The following is a 21048-nucleotide window of genomic DNA, read 5'->3' on the forward strand; positions in this document are numbered from 1 at the left end:
ATTCTAGAAATGTGCAATTTGATAAAGATTATGTTGGCATATGGAGCCTACTTATATGCACTGATTTGCCTTTAAAATCATAGTTCTTCCTTTCTATGCTAGTTCCTTTTCTTTTCAGAGCAGTTGGACTTTCTTCAAATTTATCTAAATTAAGAATCAAGCATGAGAGTTGTTCTTACCACTTAACAAATCCAGTGAATAGGAGGGTGTGCTGGAATGAAATCCATAGGCTTCCGGAGTTGCATTATGAAGGCTTTCACAGTGTCCCCCATGTGTCTTGCAGTATGCACGAGCTGATGAGATGGACAGAATGAAGAAAGAGTATACAGACTGTGTAACTGTCCTGTCAGGTTTTGCAGCTGAAGCACGTAAGAAGTTGTCTGAACCCTTGGAAGTCTCCTTCATGAATGTCAAGTTGTTCATTCAAGACTTGGAGGTAAGGAGCTACTGGATCACAAAATGCAAAACCTGTTTTACCATGAAGACAAATGTCAGTATGCAAAAATCAGATCGTTGCAAACTTGACACTGCGTCTCCTGGGGTCATTTTGACATACCTGTGTATCTTGATTATTACTTCCATAAAAATACATCTATATTCTTTATGATATACTTTGATCATAAGGATCAACTTCAAAATACTCTAATTGGAAACTTTCTGACAACCAAACTGTAAAACGAAAAGCTAGAAGATCTCTATAAATAGCACCTTTACATAAATACCTTCAACAAAAAAGGAAATTACCACATGTATTATGGTACTAACATATAACCAGCAGCTCTCAAAAATAAAGTGTTGGGGAAGAACATTAAATGACATGGAAAGATTTTTAAATGTTTTATTAAGTGAGGAAAACCAGCAATGGTATCAACTTTCTGTTTTAGTAAAAATAAATGTTAAATGAATTTATCGTTTTAAAAAAATGAATGTTAATACATTGGAAAAAAGGTTAATGAGATGTTTCCTTTGCTTCCTATTGAGTAAGAAGGCTATAAGTATTTTAAATTTTCATTGTCCTAAAATCCGCAATTTATTGGTTTTCAACAATGACAATGTGTTGCTTTTTTTAAAAAAAGCTAATTATTAGAAACATAAGTATTCCAAATTCATAATATGCATTTTCATCATGAATTATTTTCACAACCCATCAACTGTGGCTTTTGTTAGAAAGAACAAAGAATTCTTAGATTAATGGATTTTTAAAATCACTTTTATAGGGAAGCTTCTATTTGTGTAATATTACCAACAGGTTAGTAACAAAGGACAAAAATAACAAATATACTAATGTTTACTTCAAGAATAGAATTTTTGCACCATGCCTATTGCCTCTGGTTCTGCCTTTTGTCTAAGGTACGTCTGATGCTCATCTATCTCTCAATGTTTTCACAGGACATAGAACAGAGAGTGCCCGTGATGGATGCTCAGTACAAGATAATCACAAAGACAGCACACCTCATTACCAAAGAAAGTTCCCAAGAGGAAGCCAATAAAATGTTTGCCACCATGTCTGGGCTCAAAGAGCAGCTAACCAAGGTAGGGATTTCTTTGTACACCCTGTGGTACCCAGGCCATCATTAACCTGCACAGGCAAAGTATTGATAATAAATTATGCTTCTGTTTCTTACTGTATTCTTACTTACTAGTTTTTTTTATTTAGTAACTTCCTTGTGAATTTATTTATAAGCTGATGAGGCTGATACCAAGTATTATCTCTGTTATTTGGTAGCAATAGCTACTAAATTTAGCAGTAAAAGTGACTAATGTAGCAACATTTTTGACACAAGGGAAGGTGAATGTGATGAAACAGCAGCAAAGAATAAGAAGAGGAAGAATGTGCCGTATATTTAAATGAGAATTATTGAGATCGGACATTCCTCCATGAAGTTTACTTTTGCGATCTTCTGCAAACAAAGATGGAAGTACTTGAAATTCAGTCTTCCTCATCTCTCCTAGCTGGTCTCAGGGTCTTAGAACATATACATTTATGCCACCTCTAGGATAGTGGATGGATGTAGGAGCTAGCCATAGCTATTTCCTATTCTATTTGAAGGTTCTTCTTTTTATTTTTGTAAGAACTTTGGGATTTCATTGAGCTCTTTTATCTTTTTCCATATTTGAGTTGGATTGATGGCATCATTTGCAATGTCCTCTTATATTGGGTAATTCACTTTTAAAAATCCATTACATAAATAATGGAAACATTTTGGAACATAGAAGTGATAAGCAAAGAAAAAGGCAGAAAAAACCTAGTAGACTTGAGGGAGAAGTAGAAAAAGTGGTTAACATTTATGACAACAAGGAGGAAAGAACTGATGAGAATGAAATAGGAAAAAATACAGATTAAGAATAGGAAGACTCATGCTCATGTAAAAGCGAAAAAAAGCTGTCAGCTTAGTAAGGTGTTAGGCTGCCCACTTACAATTCACCTAATACTCAAATTAGAATGTTCTTTATTTCATGGTAATTCACAACAGTGGTAGATGTGGCCATCCAGTGAAGTTCACAAGTGGATAGGTTTGCTTTGAAGCCCAGATTTTCCATTTGACCACCTCCCTGCAGCCTTCAGGGCTGTAACTACGCTTACAGAATGCTGGTTGAGCCAGATTCACTTGTTTAGGGCAAACCCTGAGAAAGCCACATGTGCCTTCCAAGGATCACCATGCTTTCTGACTAGTGTATCAGTTGTAGCTTTTGGGTGGATTTTCAACTCCACTCAGGAAAGATCGGTAAAGCACACTGGCTTCTGTATTCACTAGCAGGTCCTGCTGGTTTTTACCAGGATGATTTTAGCCGGTGTTCATTGCAGTAGAAGGTGTGCAGTTGGTTTGGATAAGTCTGTCCTTTAGGCAGCATATCCCGCGACATGACAGTATTTCTGTGTGCATACTTCCGTACAATCTAACAAAGTATTACCTCACACTTTCTTCAAGAAATGTTTTCAGAATATCACTTATATAAGTGATGTATAATATGAATATTATTGTCTTCATATATATTGAATACATTTAACGTATCATTTTCTTCATATATTTATTTGAAATAATATCTTCATATATATCACTTATACAACTGATGTATGTATTGAATATGTTATTTTCATATTTTATGAAAAATAAAACTTTAATAAAATACTGATTAATTCTTTTCTTGATTCTTTGAAAGTATTAATAATCCTAAGGAAAATGAAGCAGGTGGTGAACTATAAGGTACATTGGGGAAATATAAGGTCCTGGATAAATGTGAAAATGTAACCACTTTATGAAGCTTTTGGATTCCACCATATTATTGCATCATGAGACTAATGCAGGCATATGAACTAACACCATTTTTAAATATCAGTGATAGATGAGAGCTGAGCCAATTTAGATGAAGTAGATATTTGTAAGTATGGGCCCTTCATGGATAAATTGGCATCTGACATGAGCGCGTGGTAACTTGTTAAGTTGGTGGCAGATAGGAAAGCCTTAGGCCTATATGAAAGAATAAGCCAGAGGCTTCTAAGTTTGTCTAGAGTCAAGATTGAAACAGGAGAACTTACGAAAATAATGCAGAAAGCGTGGATAGTCTAGGTAATGAAATAGCAGTTTATTACACTATTAGCTTAGAGTTCAAGGCCAAAGTACACATGAGTTCCACGGTTTAGGAAGTGAAATTTGATGCCACCTGCCCTTCCAACAGCCATTATTCAGGTGAGAAGGTTCTATCAATATGGACAATTTGGATGAATTTTCATGTGGAAAAAAATAGTAGCCACTTGTCTGGCTAGTAGTACTTGCTTTGATGGCAACATTGAACAATATGCAGGACATGTTTTAAAATATCACTGAATGACCACAGCACTAGAGAGAGTGTTTCTAAGAGCTGTGATCAGTGCCAGAGCCTATGACACCGTGTGCTTTTTCATGCGAGTTTTGTCTTTGTGTTTTTAAAGATCAAAGAGTGTTCCTCCCCAGTCCTTTATGAGTCTCAGCAGCTGCTGGTGCCGTTGGAAGAATTAGAGAAGCACATGACGTCCTTTTATGACTCACTTGGAAAAATCAAGGAGATTATGGCAGTGCTGGAGCATGAGGCACAATCTAGTACTCTTTTTAAACAAAAACATCAGGTAAGAAAAGATCGCCTTCAGGAAACATAATTATTTTAAAGTACACCTATGATAAAGACCAAATAGAAATTCAGTTAGGAGATGAGATACTTTTCTAGAATAATACATTATTAATAATGAAAAATTCAATGACTCATCTTGCCCAGGGATGCAAACCTATCCAATGTTGGTGGAAGGGATTTGAGCTGTTTCCAGTGGGCAGCTGACCTGAATTCTGAGCTGCAAGCTGAGCTCATTAGAGACAGGCACTAATTAGCTCATTAAGAAATTCAAGGACTTCCGCAGAATTTGGGAAGCCCGGTTTGTATGAAGCGTTGGCTGTCCTGTGAGCGAAGCAGTGTTCTAAGCTGGCAGTGCGCAGCAAGTTCTGTTGAGCAGCTATTCTGCGTATTCATTCTGAACTCCAAGTTCAAAAGGTGAGGTGTGCATGATGTCTCTGTGAAAATAAAGAGCATGAGTTAGGGACAGAGTCAAAGTCAATGCTCTGTGAAAACTGAAAGGATACACACAAGAGAAGGGCTGCCATTGTTCTCTGCTCTATATTTATGTATTTTCACATAGTACCTTTCTGTCCTTGATTCTAGGAATAAATTTTTTAGCATCAAAGTCTGTAAAGATATGAATTTTCATATCTTTAAATGAATAGAAGACACACACACATTGGTGGTTTTCCTTCTCTTCAAACAACTTTATATATATATTATATATATATGTTTGCATATATAATATATAATATATAATATATAATATATGTAGAAAACGCTTTAGTACCGCTTCCTACTTTTATCTTTAGGTATCACCTATTACGTCCTTCATTTCTGAAAGGATTAATTTCACTTTAAAAAGCTATATGTCACTTCATCCCTTCATTTCTTGCAAGCACAAAAAGAAATCTGTTGCATGTACATTTAGAGGTTCCTGATGGAAAAATAAGTAATCGCATTCCATTTCCATCCACTATCTATAATATGAGATGTTAAAAATTATTTTCATTTTATTGGAAAAGCAAGGAGACAGGCATCTTTCACCTACTGGTTCATTCTCAACATGCCCACAACAGGGTTGAACCAGGCCAAAACCACGGACTTGGAGTTCCATACAGGCGTCTTTTATGTATGTCAGGAACACACATCTGAGTGAGCAGATGTGTGATTAGCTTTGACTTCCTATTTTAAGAACAGAAGTGGATAAACGTTATGCTGTATGCCAAGCACAATTGTTATTCTCCCAGTGAGATCCGAATGATTATACTAAGAAATAATTCTCATAATATTTGATATAATTTTTCTTGCATTTTGAAAACATGCCACTTTCTATAGTCCAACATTTCTGTAAATTGCTATTATTGCCAGATATTTCCGTAATGAAAACAATTTGGATATTTTTATTAGCAAAACTCACATTTTGTAACATATTTTAACTTATCTTTCCCTCTTATCTCCTAAATCTTCAAAAAAATAATATGTGCCTTTATACTCTTTTGCCAAAATGAAATTTAAAAATGCTCTTAATATTTGCATCTAGATTGGGTGCAGGCATTTGGCACAACAGTCCAGATGTTGCTTGAAATCTCTGCCTCATGTAGCTGGATGCTTGTGTTTGAGTCCCATCCCTACTTCCTGTTCCAGCTTTCTGCTAATTCATGTATGAATTCAAGTATTTGGGTCTTTGCCACCCATAAAAAAAGATCCAAATTGAGTTCTAGGCGCCTGGATTCAGTCTGGTATAACCCTGGCTGTTGCAAGCATCTGGAGAGAGAAATAGTGGAGGAGAGATTTCTTTTCTCTCACTTTCTGTAACTTTCAAGTAGATAAATCAATCATAAACAAGGATAGATAGGCTTGTCTAGATAGGCTTCATAGATGTTCTCCCAGTAAATCCTAAAGCCTATCATTGACCTGACTGGAAGAATGCACACATTGGATTATTAGTAATTGTGATGCTGTTTCATTTGATCTCAAAGAAATGTCCATAAAATATTTAAAATCTCAGAAATACTCATTATGGTATCTATTTTTTTTGTTTTTTTTTTTCAAAGATTTATTAATTTTATTACAGCCAGATATACAGAGAGGAGGAGAGACAGAGAGGAAGATCTTCCGTCCGATGATTCACTCCCCAAGTGAGCCACAATGGGCCGATGCGCGCCAATCCGATGCCAGGAACCTGGAACCTCTTCCGGGTCTCCCACGCGGGTGCAGTGTCCCAATGCATTGGGCCATCCTCAACTGCTTTCCCAGGCCACAAGCAGGGAGCGGGATGGGAAGTGGAGCTGCCGGGATTAGAACCGGCGCCCATATGGGATCCTGGGGTGCTTTCAAGGCGAGGACTTTAGCCACTAGGCCACCATGCCGGGCCCCTCATTATGGTATTTAAAGTATTTTACAAGTATTTAAAGTATTTTACAAGTATTTAAAGTATTTTACAAGTATTTACAAGAATTTAAAGTATATTTACAAGTATTTACAAGTACAAGTTGCTTAAAAGTAAGCTCTATTGAAATCTCTCTTGTTACTTTTGCTTTTCCTTTCTCCGATTTATAAAAACAAAAGCTATATCATGGTGTTGTTGTTTTGTCAGGTTACTCACTTTCTGTTCTCATTTTCACTTGTAGATGGTGTTGTTATTGGTTTCCTTTCTTTGTAGGAACTGTTAGCCTGTCAGGATAACTGTAAGAAAACCTTGGCACGCATTGAGAAAGGCAGTCAAAGTGTTCAAAATTTTGTGACCTTGAGCAAGGTGCTAAAGCATCTTGGTTTGACAAAGCTGCAAAGACAGATCGCAGATCTTTATGTTGCCTTTCAGGTAAGTTTCTCTCTCGCACTGAAAGTGAGAATGAGGAATCATTATGTGCCCTCTGTCTTGCTAAACTCCTTGCTTTGTTTTAGAAAAACCAATTGTTTCACTAATTTTAGTGCCAGTTTAAAAGTGCTAATTATACTCATCCTAATGAGACGACTTTCTTCCAAGTATTTTTTTTTTGGAAGACAAAATATTAATATTCTCTGACACATAGCAATTTAACAATGAGAAAGCAGCACCCATTGATCAGTATGGTTGCTTCCACACCTCTGGATTTACTTGGGTGCAGAGAAGAAAAAAATTTTAAATTCATTCACACTGAACAGGTATACATTTCTTACCATTATTCCATACACAATATCAAATAACAACTATTTATGCCATGTTTTCATGATCTGAAATGATAGAAGTAATCGAGAGATGATTTAAAATACACAGCAGGATGTACCTGTGTACTTGTGTCATGGGCAATACATACCCATTTTTTATAAGGGCTTGGGTATCCGTGGGGATCCTAGCATCATGCCCCCATGGATGCCAGAGGAAACATGTTTGTTTTACATCAAGAATATGGTCAAGAAAACTGGAGATTGGAAGAAGCACGTGGAAACTAACAGTCGCTTGATGAAGAAATTCGAGGAATCTAGAGCCGAGTTGGAGAAAGTGCTCCGCGTGGCGCAGGAGGGCCTGCAGGAGAAAGGTGATCCGGAGGAGCTCCTGAGGAGGCACACTGTGAGTCACTCCTCCTTGAGCACGTGCACCAAGTGGTCTTGGATGAGGAAATGCAGAGTGTTGTGGTCTAACGCAGAGGGAGAGAGGTGGGATGAGTCAGGAAGGAAGAACCTTTTAGGTACAAGACCCAGAGAAGGAATGGCGAAGAGTTCTGAGAGCGGCTGATTGATTTGTGATTGGCTTTTCTTTTCTTTTTGATTTTTAAAAAGTAATTTATTTGAGAGGCAGAGAGAGAGAGAGAGAGAGAGAGAGAGAGAAAGGAGAGAGACTCCATCCTCTGGGTCACTTTCCAGATGACTGCAATGGCCCCATCTTGGAATCACAATTTGGAAGCCAAGAATAATCCACATCTCCCCTGTGGGTGGCCAAGTCCCAGGTACCTGTTGTATCAGTAAGATGTTGGATTTATGAGCTGGAATTGGGTTTAAAACCAAGACACTAAGATAAGGGCTGTGTGTGGTTGTGTCTTAACTGAGAGGCCTAATGCCCACATACCCTTAGTGGACCATTAGTAGCCCCTGGAATAGCCAAGAGGCAATGGATAATTAAAATAGTACAAATTACTGAGTTGGTGAGTTTTTTAATTACTAAATAATTCATTTTATTTTTATTATTATTGCTAATATTATTTTTTGATACAGTTCCATAGAGTCTGTGATTTCCCTTATTCCCTCCTTAACCTCCTCTCACCCACAGTGATTTTCCCTATATATATATATAAATATATTAAGATTTATTTTTATTGGAAGTCAGATATACAGAGAGGAGGAAAAAGAGGAAGACCCTCCATGCTCTGATTGACTCCCTATGTGGCTGCATACCTAGAGCTGAGCCAAACTGAAATCAGGAGCCAGGAGCTTCTTCTGAGACTCCCACACGGGTACAGGATCCCAAGGCTTTGGGCCATCCTCAACTGTCACAAGCAGGGAGCTGAATGGGAAGGAGTGCTGTTGGGACACAAACAAGAGGAAGACTTTAGCCATTAGGCTACCACACTGGGCCCCCTATATTGTTGCTATAGCATAGTTCTTCATAAATAGTCATAAGTCCATTGTTGCAGATGTAGACAGTGGCAGAGCCCAGCATCCTATTGTCACAATAGATTTAAAAATTTCATTGGGAGTCCATCTTTGATCTGGAAGTAGAGATGCGTTTATCATGTTTATCATGTTTATCATGTTTATCATACTTATTTAAGTTGCTTCAGTATTGCCTCATAATATGTAAAATGATGTAAAGAAATGGCCAGCATTAATAGATATTTTAGTTGTTTTTCCTGACATTTAATGAATAGTTGTGTAAATTACACTCTCAATGGTGAATGAAATGAATTTTAACAGAGCTGATTAGACAGAGTTCATGTGTGGGACTGAATGTAAAGCATTTCATTGCATTTGTTTATGTCTTGGTATGGCACCTAATGTTTTCAATCAAGGGTTGTTTCATCTTGTATACGTACACCTGAGGTTTTGTGTGATTAGCTACCTCATTGTTTATACAAGCATTGTCTTGCTCTGCTTCGGTTGCTGCTACAAAATGCAGTTGTGGATTTGGCAACAGGAATGTGTTGTTTCACAGTCTGGAGGCAGAAAGTCCAAGTTTAGAGTGCCACGCCCCAAGTTCCACTGTTGTATAACTAGAGTGTGACCTCTTCCTGACTTGTACGTGGTTGCTTTAGCCTGTGTTCTCAAGTGGTCCTGAGAGAGAGAGTTAGGATAGCAAGCTTGCTAGAATTTCTTTTTGAAAGACATTAGTCCCATCATGATAGTCCCACATCAACTAAATGTATAAATTCCCAAAGGCCAAATCTCCAAATACCACTGTTGTTGGAGTCAGACTTGAATGTATGAAATTGGTGGTGCTGCACAGTCTATAGCTTATGTATGCATGTGCAACTATCAGGATAGCTCGTAATGAACCAGCAGGGCTTGGGAAGCATTGCACTTAGGGAGTGAGACTCTGTGAGTGTCACTTCTGGCTTCTTCCCTGCTCAGGGTTTTAGGATCACCCTGAGCTTTTGAATGTGAAAACTGAGACTGTTTTTCTCTAAAAAACAAAAGGTACTGAATTTCAAAGGTGCTGATTTTTTTTTTTACTTAAAAATATAGTTGTTTCTAGTTTATTCCTGAAAAACAGATCTAGTTGCTTTGTAAAGTTATATAGAGGGCAGCAGCTCTCTATCAGACCTTTCCGGGAGTGAGATTGTGTTTAATGCTCCCTTTTACCTTGCCCGTCTTCTCCTTTCTTGCTGCTCTGTGCCAGGAGTTTTTCAGCCAGCTGGATCAGAGGGTGCTCAATGCCTTCCTGAAAGCCTGCGATGAGCTCACAGACATCCTGCCCGAGCAGGAGCAGCAGGGCCTGCAGGAGGCTGTGCGGAAACTCCATAAACAGTGGAAGGTGAGTCAGACATGGGGTATCCACGCTATGTCATGAAGGAAGGGAGAGTGTGGTGATTGTAAGAGAAACTTAGAAATTCATAGAAAAGTGGCTGTAGCTACACTGGTGATTTAAAAATGAATACAGCATGACAAAATATGGTAGAATTCTGCAAATAAGTTTTTTTTACTAGCATCACTTATTGAATATTTTTTTTTACAGGAATAGCAATGACATGTGACTTACCTAAGTAACGTTTAGTGAACTCTTTTTAGATGAAATTGTAAAGCTACACACACATGTTTTGTATAAAAGCTTTTGTTATCTGGTTTAGAAAACTGTTAGGAAAGCATTTATTGGTTAGGATTCACCAGTAAACAACCATGATTCTTTTCTACCCAATCACTTGGGTCATTATTGTGCCTTCTCAGAATTTACTCTATTGAGAAGTTAGACTCAGTAGCTGGAGACAGGAATTAAACCCAGACACTCTGATGTTGGCTGTGGTTATCTTAACCACTGGGCCAAATCCTGCACCCGAGATGCAGCCTTGAAGAGGCAGAACTGTGAGTGTCCTAGAATGGCAGCCAAAACAACTAGAAGCAAGCTGCACTTGTGTGCACTGGGGGACCAGGAGCCACATAGGCTCAGTCTTCTGATCATCTGCTGGGGGGCACAAGGCCAGGACTGACACAAAGAAGGCCTGGACCTCAATTCTGGAACCAGCCACAATACAATTAAGATTTACAGAGTCAGCTTCTATGAGATAAACTGAAGGGCTACTCTAGCTGTGGGTAAACAGCTAGAGGTAGTGGTAGTTCCTTTGTGTTAAGTCAAGAAGTTTCAAGTCTCAAAAAATCAGCAGTTATAAAACTGTCTTCATCAGCTTGTGCTATTTTACAGATTTTTAAATTCTTAACATTGTAAGATAAAGTATTATCCATAATAAACCACATGCATAAGAAAACCACAGATTTTTTAGTTGCTACATGTGAACATGTGAGTACTTCATTAAAACAGGGATTTACAAACACAAGTTTATAAGATATGTTTGTAACTTAACACGTTACAATCGTGTTATTGCATACAGACCTTAATTAGAAGTTGTGTTTTATTGCTTAAACACGTTAAACCCTCTAGGATAAACGGTACCGCTGTCTTTACAGCTCTACCTTATTTCTGCCTTCAGCTACTTTAATATCCTCCTTTTAAGGCAAATTCTCAGTGCTATGGTATGCAAGTTGTCTGTAAATTGTAGGCTGAAAGGTAATGATGGAATCAATATCCATTTCAGAGAAGAAAATCAAAGTTTATGTGTTTGGGTGCTGCTTGTTTTCTTACTGTGTTGACCAGGGAAAGAGCTCATACCATTGGTCAGCTGCCTTTCAAGTGTCGGCTCCTCATTTGCTTTTACTTCTTTATGTAAGATTTCCTTATGCTCCTCTTTGTGTAGTAAGCACAGCATCAGTGCTTTCTACCTCACAGAGTAGTTGCAAAAATCAGAAGGGGCACATGGCAAGGAGAGGGCGAATAACATTAAGGCATGCATCTAGATTCAACTCACAGCTTCTCCAGTTACCCCCGAACGTCACTGGTCTACTCTGCCACACAGGCACATTAATGTGCAAGGCATTATTAGAATCAGATAGAATAATCACTGTGAATGTAGCTGACCCGTGGGGGAGGGAGGGGGGGGGAAAGGATTGCTGCAGGAGAGGGGGGAGTGTGGACAACACTATGTCAATGCATTGTCTCCAAAGGGCCTGTTGAATGGGGTGGAACATTCTCCTGTGTTCTGGGTCTTCTTGTGGATTTCAGGATCTTCAAGGAGAAGCCCCTTATCATTTGCTTCATCTGAAGATTGATGTGGAGAAGAACCGATTCTTGGCCTCTCTAGAAGAATGCAGAAATGAGCTGGACCGGGAGACCAGGCTGGTGGCCCAGGAAGGCAGCGAAAAGATCATCAAAGAGCACAGGGTATGTCTCTCTTGTGCCACCAAATGCATGGTCAGGGAAAGGCAAGTGTTCACTTAATCAGAAGAGCTGGGACTACAGCTTGGGTCTGAATCAAGTAGCTTAGTTACACTACTGTGATAATCTACACCAAAATCTTCCTTATTATTTTTTTGATGTCAAGGCATTTGGATGAATTCTCACAGGCATTATAAAATATGTTTATTGCTCATTAGATATTCTTCAGTGACAAAGGTCCTCATCATCTCTGTGAGAAAAGGTTGCAGCTTATAGAAGAACTGTGTGGGAAGCTCCCGGGCCGGGACCCAGTGAGAGACACACCTGGGAGGTGCCACTCATCCCTCAAAGAGCTCCGGGCTGCCATTGACAGCACGTATGCAAAGCTCATGGAAGACCCAGACAAGTGGAAGGACTACGTAAGCAGGTAGTCCTGGCAGTCTACCTTCGTTTGTTATTTCAGACAACATGACCGAAGGAGAAAGAGCATATGTTTCTTTCTAAGTGATAATCAGCTGGTTTGATCTTGTCCATATTCGTATGTAAAAATTATCCATTTAGTAAAAGAAGAAGGTGAGTCAGCATCTGGTGGGGCACTTGGTCTCTGGAAGGATCTAGAACCATCACGGGCCAACCCCTTTCTTCAGAGCTCCTCACATCCTCCCACTGTAGGATGCCCTCTTTGGGCAAGTGTCTCAGGTTGGGGGGAGCAAATGAGGCCAGACCTCAAGCGGTTCCTCTCTCCCTCCCTTCCTTCCTTGGAGGCGTTCAAGACCTGACATACATCTTCATCTTCAGCTAAGGTCTCTTCAAATAACTTAGCAAGAATTAAATGAACAGTTCTTAAAAAATGTGTTAATTTGATAATCAATTATTCCAGTTATGTGAGTAAATTCAAGATAGAACCTATTTCCATTCTGATATTTTCCTCTCTGCTAAGAAAATGCTTGTGTTATATTAGGTTTAGTGAATTCTCCTCTTGGATATCTGCCAAGGACATGCAGTTGAAGGGGATCAAGGGTGAAGCCATCCACGCTGCCAACCATGGGGAGGTCAAGTGCACTGTAGACGTAAGTCCAAGGTCTCAGTTTATTGTAGGAAATTTTCCCATAATAACTTATTTAAAAAAGTTAGACAATCTAATGGTTGTCTTTGATTTTCCAGAAAAAATTAAGTCCCTGAAAATTTTTTTGAAAACAAGATTTTTGGTGCTACTGTGAAAAGTTTTGTTGTGTGGAGTCTTTGAGAACTTAGAAATTGTCACACTAGGTGATGATCCCAATGGACCATGAGCTAATGGGGATTCCTGAGTGGAATATTGCATGCATGGGTAGATTACAAAGCAGAGTGCTGAAAATAGTCATCAAAATAGGAACACTGTATGCTTTTGTGGAATGCTTTCAACCATGCAAAAGCTAGGCCAGAGAGCGCTTAAAAGGGTCTTTCAGCCTCCATTCTGTGTCATATGCAGAGTGAATGGTTTAATTTTTGCTGCCAGTGTGACAGAGCGTCGGGCCTGAACATTTTGCCTTCTGGGAAATGTTCCCAGCAGCTCTTCTTCCTGTCATCTAAGCTCTTCATTCTGTAGACACATTGGGCAGTTGTGAACGTTGTTTTTTGTTTTTGTGTTTTTTGTTTTTTTGCTTTCAGGACTTTTTAACCCTTGCAAGTCATCTAATTGTTGTTAAGGATGTTTGCTTCCTATTCTCAGAGATTCATTCCTTTCAATTAAATCCTGGAACCCCATCAAATGCCAGAGATCCTTAAGGTCACAATATTCATGTGAAAGAATATCTGTATTTGCCATTGGTTATTGTCATAGTGGGGAAAAAAAAACGTTTCTTAGAATGAAGATCACTTAGCTCTTGGAACTAAAGTATATATTTGTCCTGCAAAAGCTCAGGAGCAGGATATGTGGTTGCAGAGCACACCAGTAAATGGAAGGATAGTCTACCCCAGACACTGTTCCCTCCTATGCCAAACCTATAAGGCCCAAAACCTCAGAGCCTTCACAGTGTTGTCTTGCTCGCTAAATCCTCCTGAATTAGAGCTGGGATCCTATTTATGTACTTAAATGTGCCAACTTTATAGCAATAGAAATTAGGAGCTGAAAAAAATCAGTTGTTCAAAAGAGAACATATTATCATGTTTCTTCTAGCTTACAGAGAATGAAATAACAAATATGTCTTATAATTTCTAACTTTGCTATCTAACATTCATGTATCACATGGAAGCATCTTTGTTATGCACAAGGAAATGTATTATACATATTAGGGAAATTCCACTTGAGTACTTGTAGTCTTTTGTGAAAGAGGTATGCAATCTAAAAACATGAGTCGCTTGATGAGGAAAGCATTGCCTGGCTCTCCTGCCTCCACCTTGCAAACTTTCTTGGGCTGAGCCCTCTCTTGCTGGAATTTTGGGAACCATGGTGGCACTTTTTCATCAACAGAGTTCTTTGATTTCAGGAGATCAGAAGTGGTGTTACCAAAAGAGGCGAGACGCTCAGCTGGCTAAAATCCAGACTTAAAATTCTGACTGAAGTTTCCTCTGAGAAAGAAGCACAAAGGCAAGGGGACGAGCTAGCCAAGTTATCCAGCTCCTTCAAGGCTCTGGTGGCACTGTTGTCGGAGGTACATCCTTTCCTTACCCGCCTTGATCGTAGCAAAGCAGCTCATCTCGTAGGCAAACTTACAGTGCTTCACTGAAAGGGAAGCTGTTGGAAAAGATGAGTTGGGTGTTTGAATTGTGGTCTGTGCCATTGTTGGATATGTGGCCTATTTAAAATGGCCCATATTAAAAGTTGAAAGTTTACCAAATGCATACTTCTTTTTTTTTTTTTTTTACTCTTAGTAAGAGCATTGTTATTTCACAGTTGGTTTAAGAGGTATCACGGTGGTCAAGAAAAAGAAGAGTTAACCTTGAGGTAAAAGCAGCCTGGAGTTTATTACTCAACATCTCCAGCCATTAATTTCTTTTCTCCTATAACAGGATTAAAAATACTGTATAAGACAGTACCAAGGGATTAGCTGTAACAAAGACCTTGAACCACTCAGTACTATGCTTCAACACAGTGAATGTCCAATAACAGCTAACACTTATAAAGTCTATTTAGGCATCATGAACATGAATTTCTCTTATAGATGTGAGCTACTCACGTTGAATTTTTTGTTGGCATGTAAGTGTTTATCTATATTCTTTTTTAAAATTAGAATATGCAAGCCTAACTACCTTGTTTCTGTTAGGGACTCTCTCCCCTCGGTGAGAATAACTTTTCTCATTGGGTGTTGTATAATTTGTGCAAGGGAAGATAATGCGAGATTCTAGAGTAGAGTACATACTGGCCAGTGTTCCTTGAATTGGTTCAATAAGTGTGAATGGGGAAAATGAGCCATTAGAAGACTCTAAAAGGCTCACAGAACTCGGATCCTGAAGGTCTGCACTGTGTTTGCACTTGCGCAGCATCAGAAGACAGGGATGTGGGTAGGCCCACACTCGGCTGTGAGTTGTCGTGTCTTTGGCAGAGCTAAGGATTTCTACTAAGATTTGGAGGGAGAGGTTCCACAGGTCTTGCTGCTGTTTGTTTGGGCATCAGCACATTACCTTGCAGAAACTCAGACTGGAAGATCAAAGGATGACAGGATGAGGAAGGAGAAATCAAAAGGCTTCCACAGAAGACAAATTGCGGCCATAAAAAAAAGTGTGAACTTGAGGAAAGTAGGGAAAGCAGAATTTGAAAAACAAAGGATATTGGTAGAACTAAAGGAGAGAAATCAGAAACAGAAAGAAAAAATTCAGGAAAATTATAAAAAAAAATAGAATCCACTAAGAAATTACAATGTTAAACATTTTGCTTCAAGTTAAAAATGTTAGAAATGCATTTTCCACGAATAATCTTCTTTTCTGCTTTTTCTTATTTGGACACTGCTGACAATATATGCAGTTTATTTTCCTGCTTTTGATTGTCAGGTCACATGGATATTTAGTAGGTCCCAAGTACTTTATCAAATTAGGCTTGTAATCACAAGTTATTATGCAGTTTAAAAATAATCAGATCAGCCTTAACATGTGTGCAAGGAGAAAAGACATAGCTATTTATTAAGATAGAGTATATGTCTATTTTCAAAATCTATAGTTACATGAACAGGGGGTGTTGATTGAAGGAAACAAAATCATGTAAGATGAGTAAATTCCAAAGATCTAATACATAGCGTATTGATACTTACTAACACTGTTTTGTAAACTTGAAATTTGCTGACAGAATAAAGCTTAGGTGCTCTCGCACGCATGCAGGAAGATACAGAAGTGGGTGATGGATAGTTTTTTTTAGCTTGATGTGAGAAATTGTTTCCCTTGTATATGTTTACCAAAGAATCACATTGTATTCCATACATAAACACATGCATATATATAGTTACAGTTTTTATCGATTGTATCTGAATATAAAAAGACTATATATACTTCCTTAAGTAACATTTGATATGCATTTTCTTCATGAAAATCTAGGTTGAAAAGATGTTAAGCAACTTCAGAGACTGTGTCCAGTATAAAGAAATAGTCCGAAGTTCCCTGGAAGACTTAATCTCTGGCTCTAAAGAAGTCCAGGAAGAGGCCGAGAAGATCTTAGACACAGAAAATCTGTTTGAAGCACAGCAGTTGCTTCTTCATCACCAGGTAGAAATTCCTCTTTACTGCCATGCATGTTGCCGAAGCTGATTGGGTGATGACCAAACAAGAGACAAAAGGAAGAGCTTCATCCGTGAGTCTAAGAGGTTGGAGAAGAGAGCTACAAAAAAGAGTTGATTGAATGGTGAAAGGACTGTGAGACTTCTGTGTTCTCATAAATATTTTAGGTTATCCAGCAAAAGGTTCAAGGAGTACTGAGGGGAGAAAAGGGATTTAACAGAGAAGGGAGGCATGGAGATAGAATTCTTTTCTAAAAAATTTTTATAAGGTGAACAAATTTTATGTGCTTCATAATATGAATTTTTTAGCATAGTGACAAATTTCTTTCTTTGAAGTCACTATTGTGTCATGCTGAAATCTTGCTCTTAAGTTTACAACTTTGAATAGGTTTTAGTTCTGGAATTTGTTACTAACTGAAGCGCTAGATCGTTGAGCAGAACATGCCCTTCCAAAAGACTATAACTAGGATTAGAGGATTCTGGTATATACATATTGATAATAACCAATTTAATCAACTTATTCCTTGATGATCCTATAGTGGACTTTAAAATATGTGTATAAGAGGAAAACATTACTTTAAAAATTCAACATGGGACCAGCGTAATGGCTTAATTGGCTAATCATCCACTTCCAAGTACTAACATCCCATATGGATAGTAGTTTGTGTCCCAGGTCTCGCTTCCCATCTATCTCCCTGCCTGTGTCCTGGGAAATCCACAGAAAGTGGCTCAAAACCTTGAAACTGTGCACCTGCAGGGGAGACCTGGAGGGGACTCTCCTGGCTCCTGGCTTTAGATCAGCTCAGTTCCACCCATTGTGGCCATTTGGGAAATTTACCAGTGGATGGGAGATCTTTTTCTTTTTAAGATTTATTTTATTTTTTATTGGAAAGTCAGATTTGTAGAGAGAAGGAAAGACAAAGATTTTCATCTGCTGGTTCACTTTCCAAGTGGCCACAATGGCTGGAGCTAAGCCGATCTTAAGCCAGGAGCCAGAAGGCTCTTCTGAGGCTCCATGTAGAGACCAAAGTCTTTGGGCCATCCTCTATTGCTTTTCCAGGCCACAAGCAGGGAGCTGGAAGGGAAGTGGAGCAGCTGGGACTTGAACCAGCATACAGATGGGATCTTGGCACATTAATTCTTGTTTAAGTGAGTGTACCTTGGAAATTCATAAGTCAAACAAGGTTTGTGTACCGTATGTTCAAATGTTATACAAAGGAATTAAAATTCATGAAAAATGAAAAAGTTTTAGTGCTAGAAATTTAGAAATTCGTGTTTGTTTTCACTGTATGCTTTTCCATGATCTTTTTCAAAGGTCCTGATACGCATGCTTTCTTTTGTAAAGCAAATATGTTTTTTTTTGTAAAACAAATATATTTCTGAATTCCATTTTATATGAATATTTTGAAATCCCCCGTATTTCCATGAAAAATTATCTTTTCAACATAAGTTTTCCCCAAATATTTAGCTGATTAGCCACTGTAAATACACCCAGGGAGAAAAACCTCTTAATATTAACATTTTATAGCCCAATTCCAAAGAGTTAAAGTTGGGACTTTGTTTTTAGGCTGAAAATACCATGTAGAAGGAATACAATCGAATGAATTATTTTGCCCAATTTTTTATGGATATTACACAAAATGTAAATGTCTTTCAAATGTGCATGTAATGAAAGCAGTAAAACCAAAATATATATGTTGTTTATATTAAAAACACAATACTTACATAACTTGTCCATCTTGACCTATACGGTCCCCGTTACTGGTTTAACTGTTGGTCTTAACTTTACAATGCGGTTTTGGCCTGTGTCGCATGCATTGGAACCCTTCAGGCCCTCCGCGTGTGGGTGTTCATGTCACTGATCCCTGCTCGGAGAGTGATGTTTGTATTTGTTGAATAATCGCTTCCAGCAAAAAACAAAGAGGATTGCAGCCAAGAAGAAAGACCTGCGGCAGCAGATTGGGCAGGCACAGCAGGGAGACGGCGGCCGTCCCGGTCCTGGCCAGGAGGAACTGCGGAACCTGGAGAGCACCCTGGACCATTTGGAGCAGAACAGGGAGAGGCAGGAGCGCCGCATTCAGGTAGGAGCTGCAGGGCAGAGGCCGCCTTAGCACTGGAGAGGCAACGTTGCTCTCTGAATTGCATCTGCTAACAGCAGGAGCCAATGTTTGTTCCCACGTCTGACCCTCAGCAGTGTGGCACTGTGCATCAAGAATGTCCTTGAATCATTGTATCAGCCTTGCAAGGTCAGTATTGTATTGACATGATGCTCAAGTGAGTATACTTCATGAAGAGTTTGGAGGACTTCGCCAAATGTCGCACCGTGGTGATCAATCACGGAGCCAGAGTTTGATCTACTCTTTTCTCAGTCTGGAAACATGGCCATTTCCAAGAAGTCCAGCAGCCACATCTTTTTACCTTGACCTTTCACTGTGATGTTGACACATGACCTTACAGTCTGCAGTTTTTGTCACCTACTCATTAGCCTCCCCTTTCCTGACCCTGCTTCTTCCTTCCCACTCCCTGCCCTTCCCTCCTCCCCCCTTCTTTTTCCTCCTTCCTTTTATGAAGTTGGGAACTTTTCTTGCCTTTGACACTTTGTCCCTTAAGTAATTTCCTCAGATTCTTTGGGTTGCCAGGCTGATGGGTAGTTCATGCAGCCTCTGTCTTTACGAATCAAAACTTGAGATCCAGGAAGGAAGGTTATGGATGACTTCGGAATCATTTTGTTCGATGTTGACTGTGTGTTTCAAGCTGAGAGTTCCCTGGGAGTGGGCAGTTTAGCAAATGAATGGAAATGTGACAGTGTTTTCTGACACACTGTTGATTTGTAATCTCATTTGCTTAATTTTTCACATGTAGGTTTCGTTAAGAAAGTGGGAACGATTTGAAACAAACAAAGAGACCGTGGTGAGATACCTTTTCCAAACAGGTTCTAGTCATGAGCGCTTCTTGAGTTTCAGCAGTTTGGAAAGCTTATCATCAGAACTGGAGCAGACAAAGGTATATTAGTAAAACTACGTAATTCTTTGGTACTAATTACTCATAAAATGTCACCTATTTCTTCTCCATTGTTATTGTTGTTACTGTTCATTTAATCAATACATATCTATTGATGACTGGCTATGTCAATACATTAGGGAATTTAACCATCATGAGTATTTAAACAGCAAGAGCCCAGGAAACTAAAAAACAATAGGTGGGAAATGGTGCTTTTAAATGAACTTTGGAGGCCAGATGATACTGAGGAAGTAGTGTTTGGAGCAAGTCTCCATGTAGTAGAGCAGAATAAAAGGAAATGGATTTGCCGAAGAAAGATGACACACTGGCAGCGGTCTGGAGGACCTGCAGAACAATTCTCATGGCAGCATGGACTGGGCTCCTGAGGGATTTCCAGAGCTGCATTTCTGCACAAGTGTAGGAAAAGGCGGGGGGATAGGACTCAAGTAAACAGTTGCTGTGTATGATCCTAGGGTATGAATAACGATGGTGGAAAGTGGCCGTTGATACACTGAGAACAAACGCCAATGACGCAGTATTCCTGCTAAAATCGGGCAGCTCGCTGGATAAAGTAAAATGAAAATACTTCAAGGCTAACAGTGAGATGGGGAAACTGAAAGAGTGGCTGTCATTGGGGAAATATAAGCAGCTGGTAGAGAACTGAGTTTTCCATGGCTTCAGGGAAAGGATTTGCACCTGCTGAACTCAAGGCCAAACTGAATTCAAACTGAGGTCAAACAAGGCCTACCACTCTGCTCACTCAGAGTTATTGAAATAAGTCAGAAGCGTTTTATTTCTCTTGCATGTTCAGGATTTACACAAAGACTAAACTAGCCTGGAAGTGTGTTAGCCCATGAGTGAGAAAGATGAGAATTGCCTACCTCCACTGTGCTCGCCATTAGCTTCTGTTTGGTGTTGGTTTATTTGGTCGATGCTTTTCCAGCCCACTAAAAAGCGTCTCTCTCATATGACTCATGGACCTGCCAAGGAGATGTGAGGTACTATGGTTCCACAGAGTCTTTCGATTCTGTATCATGTTCATCAGCTATTGAAATAGAACATTGTTTCCATTTGAATTATTTCGTGTTAAAATAGTACAGGTGTCTTTTATAAACACAGCGACATTCACACATTCTATTCAGATTCTGCCTGGGGCATTTGACACTGTGTGTCTAACTTCATTTCTCTGGATCAGTTTAATTTCTTATAAATGCAACAAAAATGTAGCCTTTAAATCATTATTAAAATGTCCCTTATTTGATGATCTTCCCTGCTTTAGGATTGATCTGATAATATAAACTAAGATTAAATGTATCCTGGTTCAATCATTTGATGTTTGTCATCTCCTCAAACTAATACCAAGAAATGGCTACCATT

The 21048-nt window shown here is 39.0% G+C and overlaps 1 protein-coding gene across 1 annotated transcript in view; it reads left to right on the plus strand.

Annotated features, from left to right (window-relative positions):
- The window catches only part of SYNE1 (spectrin repeat containing nuclear envelope protein 1), a 465933-nt gene that overhangs the window by 152270 nt on the left and 292615 nt on the right, over window positions 1-21048 (plus strand). The window contains exons 19-31 of the mRNA XM_058663996.1: window positions 284-436; window positions 1390-1533; window positions 3932-4105; window positions 6752-6910; window positions 7475-7639; window positions 9902-10036; window positions 11834-11992; window positions 12205-12413; window positions 12948-13056; window positions 14455-14619; window positions 16493-16660; window positions 18582-18752; window positions 19534-19674. Of these exons, the coding sequence (XP_058519979.1) occupies window positions 284-436; window positions 1390-1533; window positions 3932-4105; window positions 6752-6910; window positions 7475-7639; window positions 9902-10036; window positions 11834-11992; window positions 12205-12413; window positions 12948-13056; window positions 14455-14619; window positions 16493-16660; window positions 18582-18752; window positions 19534-19674 (2052 nt within the window). The remainder of the gene's footprint in view (window positions 1-283; window positions 437-1389; window positions 1534-3931; window positions 4106-6751; window positions 6911-7474; window positions 7640-9901; window positions 10037-11833; window positions 11993-12204; window positions 12414-12947; window positions 13057-14454; window positions 14620-16492; window positions 16661-18581; window positions 18753-19533; window positions 19675-21048) is intronic.

This window comes from Ochotona princeps, chromosome 1 (assembly GCF_030435755.1).
Source record: "Ochotona princeps isolate mOchPri1 chromosome 1, mOchPri1.hap1, whole genome shotgun sequence".
Classification (NCBI taxonomy): Eukaryota; Metazoa; Chordata; class Mammalia; order Lagomorpha; family Ochotonidae; genus Ochotona; species Ochotona princeps.